The sequence below is a fragment of the Nicotiana tabacum genome, chromosome 8 (assembly GCF_000715075.1).
Source record: "Nicotiana tabacum cultivar K326 chromosome 8, ASM71507v2, whole genome shotgun sequence".
Taxonomy (NCBI): Eukaryota; Viridiplantae; Streptophyta; class Magnoliopsida; order Solanales; family Solanaceae; genus Nicotiana; species Nicotiana tabacum.
In genome coordinates, this window is record NC_134087.1 from 174,095,064 (window position 1) to 174,102,634 (window position 7,571).

Here is a 7,571-nt window from a genome sequence, read left to right on the forward strand (position 1 = left end):
GCAGTAAAAGCCTCACACACACACTTCAAAGCATAACGAGGGGATCATGTACCAAAACAAAACTCTTCATATAGCTGGACAGAGAGGGGTCACAACTCACATGCACAAATACCGTCTATAATCCATATAGCTGCCAAAATTTTCAGAAAAAATCAACCAAAACGAATCAGCAGGAGGAGACCAACACGCAGTGGCATTCCGAGACATAATACAAGAGGCTGGACTAGAGAGCTCAGACTAATACATTCATCAATCAATCCTAGTAGCTGGACTTCAGGAAAATACATACAAATGCTTTGCCAAATGGTTCCCTGAAAGAAGAAAGGAAAATATGGTACCCCTCCCCCCCCCCCCCCAAAACCCATTTACATTTTAACTTAAGATTCCTAAAAAAAATTACAATATGCAATCCTACCACCAATCAAACTCGCTTTGTAAAACCGGTTCCAGCTGCAGGACATCGCACAATCTTTGCCTAGTTGCTCTAACTATGCGCATAGATATGAATTAAATTCCAGCACATGTTTTCAAATCAAACTGGTTAGGCAACCTCAGCAATCTACAGGTGTGACATCTCTCCCATTACCACCATAACCTCCTCTAGAATCCCATTCTAACAATAGAACACTTGTATATAGATCAACATAAATACTGTTGAGAATGAGATATCCAATTTATATTCCAATATCATCGAGGTAAGGGACTTCCATGATAAAACTTGAAGTTCTTGACTGCGGCCATAGCTCACAACAACCAAGAGTGGAACCTCTAGGTGTTTGCTGAAGACATCCTCGCAGATTTCCTGCAAAAGTATAAGATAGACACAGTTCAATAACAATTCTTGCTAATATAGGAAGAAACATCGTTAGGATTGTTTGAGAAAATTGAATAATGGTATAGAATAGCAAATAACGTTAATGATATATATAGCACTTGTCGCAAAAAATTAAGTCCAGAAATAGTTCAAAGACCTCCCTTCCGCTGTCATACACTTACCTCCCTTGTGATTTAAGATATTAAGATATGACACTTACTTTCCCTTATTTTGAATTTTTTTTTTGGTAACCAAACAAATTTAAAACGATAAATTTTCACACATAGTTGTTGTTGTAATCGCATACACCATCAAATCAAATCCCCCCCCCCCCCACCCAAACCACCATATGTCAACCTTCAATGCCACGAGATGTGGGCCATTGAGAACTTAATCAACAGCACAAAAACTTTTTTGCATGAGTCGAACTGACCACAAAAGGTGCAACGAAGCAAGAATTGGAAATGGATTAAAGGCACTAGCTAACAGACTAATCACCTGTGCCAAATGCCCTTTCACATCAACGGCACGCTTCTGATCCCATATCCAGAGGAACTATCCGAATCTGCAAAGATAGAGCAGAAATATCAGACACATGCTGTGAACTACTGGCTGCAAAATCAATAAAATTAAACATGCGACAATTATGGTGCATGTAAAGATGAAACATACAAAAGACAGATTAAGTATTACCACTTGAGGAAGACTCTGAATCGCTGCTAGAACTGCTTGGACTACTAGACCTACTTGCATTATCCGCCTGTCTTCCAGCTTCTGCATTTGTAACAGGAGTACTAGTATTATTTTCACCTACTCATAAAACAAAGAACCATGTGCGATGAGTATTTTCCACCTAAAGCATGAATCTTGATAACAATCTGGGACAATAGTTATTTGTATTAAAGGCTTACCAGTATTACTTTTGTTCAGCGCACCAGCAGCCATAGGGGCAGAGTTCTGCAAAGCAATGCCACAAATTAAGAAACCCCTACCAGATACAAATGTAAAAAGAAGGGAGAGAAGGAGAAAAAAAGAGGATATCTTCAAAACTCACCATGACTGGAGCAGTCTGCAGTTTCTCTGGCTTGCAGAGCAAGTTCAGTTTTTCTCCTCTGCTTGTTTAATTTTTTTTGTAATTGGTCACAAACCTATCAAGCTCCCAGAGGGTTTCCGCATCAACACTATCGATGTCTACTTCAATCTCATCATCATGTTGACTAAGTGATGAGTTCCTCTTCTTAATAATCTGAACAATAGCATCAAGCTTCTCTGAAGGTAAATTCTGAAGATTTGTGCTGAGTCTCTGCTTTTCGTCGTAGGTCATATCCCTTTTAGGTTTCTTAGGAACTGGTATCCTACCAACATGAGCAACACGTGACCGCTTCAACCTGAAATCAGCTGGCCCCGTCATTGACTCAGACCTATCCAAAGTCCTTACTTGGGGAGCAGGTGGAGCGACATGAGAAGTTACAGAAGCACGGGGAAAGGGAGAAGGATGAGGGGCCTTTCTTGAAGTGGGGGTAGGCAAACCTGCATCATGATACATTTGATACCTCCAATCCGGATTAAACTCAGTATCTATAACTGTCCACTTCTCTTCAAAAATCTCTGACAACTCTTCCGCCATAACATGAACATCATGTCCTTTAGGATTGTAAGTAATGGCATTACGAAAGACAAGTCTCACATCCTCAGCAAACTCCCTGGGAGACTTGTACCAATTCTGAGATAACCTAGTTTTAATGGTGCCCAAATCCATCGGATGCTTGATGATATCATGATAATCATGCAGCCCAAGCGCCACCACATTCACTGGCTCATTAAACACCCAACCATGCTTGTGTTTCATTAACCTCTGAAGCAGGTTGCTACATCTCTTAAGCATCTGATTTCTATGCTTATCAAAGCCAAAGCCAAAGCTAAATGCATACCCATGCTCTGATTCACTTCTATGCTTCCTCCCAACACCATTGGGCTTCAATTTTTTATTGCTTTCCGGAGGCAGTCTATCCTTCCCAAGAAGGAACTCAGAATCCCTGTAATACTGATTGGCCTTTGGGGTCCTCTTTTCCTTCTCCACAAATTCAGCAGCCCCATTATTGTTTTCCACAACTGCAATCCTAGGTGGCTGGAACGGTCTCGTCTCAGGGTGCCCAACTGAATCCACCTCAGAATTCACTCGCACTAAAGACCTACCCTTCATCACATCATTATCCATATAATGTGGATAACTATAAGAATTAACAGCAGCACCAGGAAAAGCTCTAATCCTACCCACATCATTAACACCACCATTAGTACTAGCATTATGTGTGGTCAGCTGAAGCTCCTTTGCTTCAAGCTTCGTAACTAAACTTCTAATCTGATCAAGCTCGCCCTCTAGCACCCTCCTAAGATCACTAATCTCATCTCTTGACCTCGCTCCTGTTAAATTAATCCAAACTCTATCTGCAACCCTAGAAATTACTGGCTTAACCAACCCATTTGCAGCCTCTGGCTCAGCATGCACCGGGGGCTCTCCTTCACGGCTGCAATCCCGGACTTCCCCACCGTTAGGCTCCACAATTAGGCCACCACCACCACACTCAGGCACATCTTTACCATCTAAACACACTGGTGGTGCACATGTACCTTCCTGCACTTCCCCACCATTTATCAATTCCAATTGCCCATTAGCCGTGGCATCTCTACCATTCAAATTCGCCGGTGATCCACTGGTACCTTCCTGCAATTCTCCACCATTTATCAATTCCACTTGCTCATTACCCATGCCATCTCTACCATTTAAACCCCCTGGTGATCCAAGGGTACCTTCTTGAAATTCTCCACCATTTATCAATTCAACTTGCTCACTATCCCTCCCATCTTCCAAATTACAAAGCGAAGATTCCTTCAATCGAGGCTCTGCCTCCTCCTGATGCTGTAACCGCTGCTCCGGCCGTAAAACATCATTATTATCATTATTGCCGCTGCCCCCGTCTGAGGCAGTTACCTCTGGCACGGCGGCGACTGAATCCCTGGCGCCGGGATTAGGTTCGTTCTTCTGGATCCTACGGCGCTTCCGGGTATAAAATTTGCTAGGGCTTCCCCAACGTAACCTCTCTCGCGGATTCAAATTGTCGGCATCTGAAGCCATACATGAAATCAAACCCTAATCCAAATCACAACCCGAAACCTGAAAATTCCAACAGAATTAACGTAACATGTGCAAAACTAGGGTCCCTCAGAACCCCATGATTCGCATAATAAATAAATAAATAAAATAATCAATTTTTAGGAAAATTGAAGCCGTGCGGAATTAGGTTTTTCTAAGTAAAAGATGAAAAAAAAAGCAACAAAAAGAAAATTAACAAAAGTTAAAGGATCTGTTTAGGAAAAAAAAAAGTAAAAATATTTTTGGGGTAAAATTAGGGTTATAGAGAATTGGGATTTGGGGGCGAAGTGGCAGAATAAACGACAATAAAGATGGAGAGATTTGATTACCTGTTGAGAACAGAGTGTTTTCGGGTTTTCGGTTCGGATCCGAAATCTACTCGCCGGATTTGTATATTGTTTTGCACGTACGTTCTCTTTAAATAAATAAAAAATTGTAGTGACACGCGCTTGTCGAGCCAATCATTATTAAATTTGAAGGCGGTCGTTGTTGTTTGTCACGTCAAAGAGTGGAAGATTGTGGATGACGTAATCAATGAACTTATTTGTTCCGGGAGAAGTTTTATTTTGTATCTCGTACAACTGACACTAGTTGTATGATGCTCCTTTTGTCTCACAAATTTATAGACCCCAATCTTACACTTTGATCCACAAAAATCTGGGCGCACAAAATTGTGAGACAAAAAGTTGTCTCATACGACTAATGTCAATTGTATGAGACATAAAATAAAATTTTGCTATTAATACGCTCCCGTGTCGCCTGTGCACTTCATCCGCTCGTGCAAAAAACCCATTTGGAAGAATTTTTTTTTTAAATTATTAATTTGGAGGAGTATTTTTATTAAACGAAAAAGGGTTCAAAATGCTCCTAAACTATTGGAAAAAGTTTAAAAATACCTTCATCTACCTACTGGGCTAAAAATATCCCTCCATCTACCTTTTTGGTTCACGTATGCCCTTTGACCGTTAGGTCAATGCTGAATTAAAAATAGTTATTATTCTTTTTGTAAAACTTAAAAAAAATATTTTGCAAAATATTTTTATTTTTTTAAACTAATGCACCAGTAGTCCATTAATTTAGTAAAGTCTTCTTCTTCTTTTTTCAGTTTTTATTAAAAACAATTCATTTTTTACAAAAAAAAATTCCATATTTTTAAAGCATTTTTTTGTAAAAACTGGAAAAGAAAATTGTGAAATTGAAAAAAAAAATTGTGTTTTAATAAAAAAAAATTTCGTTTTTAAAAAACGGAAAGAATATTTTCAACAAAATATTTTTGTTTATGAAAAGTATATTTTGTTTTCATTTTTTTATTTTTTTTAAAGCATTTCGTTTTATTTTCGTTTTTCAGTTTTTTTAAAGAAAAAATATTTTTGTTTTAACGAAAATATTTTGTTGAAACTATTTTTTCAGTTTTTAAAAAACGAAAATATTTTATTAAAAACATTATTTTCTATTTTTACATTTTTTTTTTCATTTTTTACAAAAAAAATGCTTTAAAAAACTGAAAAAATGGAAAAAATATTTTTTTGTAAAACTGAATTATTTTTATAAAAACTGAAAAAAGACTTTACTAAATTAGTGGACTACTAGTGCATTAGTTTTAAAAAATAAAAATATTTTGCAAAATATTTTTTTTAAGTTTTACAAAAAGAACAATAATTATTTTTAATTCAGCATTGACCTAACGGTCAAAGGGCATAAGTGAACCAAAAAGGTGGATATAGGGGTATTTTTAGCCCAATAGGTGGATGAAGGATATTTTTAAACCTTTTCCAATAGTTTAGGGGCATTTTGGACCCTTTTCCATTTATTAAAAAAAATCTGGATGAGTATTTTTAATTAGGATGATGTTTGATCAAAAAGTGCTAAGCTTTTCGTTAAACTAATTAATAAAGAAAATGGAGGATAAATCTTAGCCAAACATAATTAACTCTAGATCTAAGCATATTGAATATGAAAATCGAATGAGGCGGGGCTTATATAACATTTCTTAGGATGATTAAAAGACATCAAACGTAAATGATAAGCTTACATCTTTGATACATTGTTCCGTACTTGTAAGAGCAAAGAAGGAAAAGGAAGGAATATCGTTGATAACTATGATATCTATCTTTATTGATTCAACAATGACGATTACAAAGGTTTGTAACTAAAATCTAGGCTTTTGCTTTGTTGTTGGAGGTCTCCTCTCGTTTTTCTGTTTCTTTTCCTCTTTTTGGGAAACCTCTCCCCTTCTTGCCTTCTTACCTCATATATATATTACCAATACTTCCCCTATATCCAACGGTCCTTAACCAACATACCCCTTTTTGACTGTACTCTTCCTTACTCGCTCAAATAGTACGACATATATTCTACCGTGCAATCCTTCTAACGGCTCGATCTCGGCAATGGCCGAGATACTCGTCGCTATTATGCCTCGTGGGTACGACTATGACTTGGTCGACCCCATATCATTCCTTTTAATAATAATCCACTTGTGGTCAGATTTTGACCCATAAGTTAGTCCTTCCGCCCGTTAGGGTCGCCTCTTGGCGAGCACGATGGGCGGATTCTGTTGATTCAAAAATTAGGAGAAATCTGAACATGTTATGCGAAGAACGAGGTCCTTATGGCAAGGTAGAGACGTGATGCTTCAACAGTTTCCTTGGATCATTACGTTAGTTCAGAATTAGATCGTCACATCAATTTAGAGTATCATGAATGCTTATTATGCGTCATTATGACGCACGTTTTCTAGGCACTGTAAGCACGTGATTTTTGCCCTATATGAGAATTACTCCCAAAAATTCAAAAATAAAATAATTTTTCTTGGTGTGCAATTTTTGTGATATTTTTAGGATATTTTGAATAATTATTTGTATTTGTTTGTGCATGTTTATTTGCTAAATTAATAAAAAATACAAAAATATGTCACATTTTGCATGTAGGATTTAATTCTACAATTGTTAGTAATTAAGTTTGTTTTACAAAATATAAAAATCACAAAAAATAGGCATCGTTTGCATTTTTAGCATTTAATGTCCAAATATACAATTTTATGCTTAATTATTACTTAATTCTGCGTTAATTGTTATTGGGAGTTAATTTACGCTTTTATAACTTAATTTAGTTCTTAATAATAGTTTAAGTATTTTTATAATTTAGTTTTAGAAAAAAGAAAAGAAGAAAAAAGAAAACAAAAATACAAAAAATCGGAATTAGGCCTCTTCTTCAAATTCAAGCCACAAGCCCAAAAAATACCCAATCTTCCAAAACGACCCAGTCCATTTCGAACTGGGTCGACCCAGTCCATAACCCAAAAGACCCAAACCCCCTTTGTCTTTCATTTTTTACAAAACAAAAACAAAAAAGAAGAAGAAAACCCTAAAATTATACTAACCCATCCGCCCCCCTCCCTATCTTTTTCTTCTCCAAGCATCCAAACACCCCTCCCATGGCTGACCTTTACCCTCCATTATCACGTCCAAACAACCCCTCACAGCTTCATCTTCACCCTCACCATGGATGACCCAGTTGCGTCTTCATCTTCTCCATGTCGAGCTCAAAAAGCTCATCCATGGCTGCTCCTCCTCCTTCGTTCTTCGTCGAGCTTTAACCAAC

At 37.3% G+C, this 7,571-nt stretch overlaps 1 protein-coding gene across 1 annotated transcript; it reads right to left on the reverse strand.

The window, feature by feature from the left end:
• Positions 1-664: 664 nt before the first annotated feature.
• On the reverse strand, positions 665-4,399 carry LOC107820957 (transcription factor GTE4). Its single transcript, XM_016647327.2, is given in 8 exon segments — positions 665-802; positions 1,313-1,379; positions 1,508-1,624; positions 1,726-1,771; positions 1,869-1,884; positions 1,886-1,937; positions 1,940-3,989; positions 4,298-4,399. Coding segments are annotated over 6 exon segments (2,292 nt in total). The 5' UTR covers positions 3,951-3,989; positions 4,298-4,399; the 3' UTR covers positions 665-802; positions 1,313-1,329.
• Between the last annotated feature and the right edge of the window lie 3,172 nt (positions 4,400-7,571).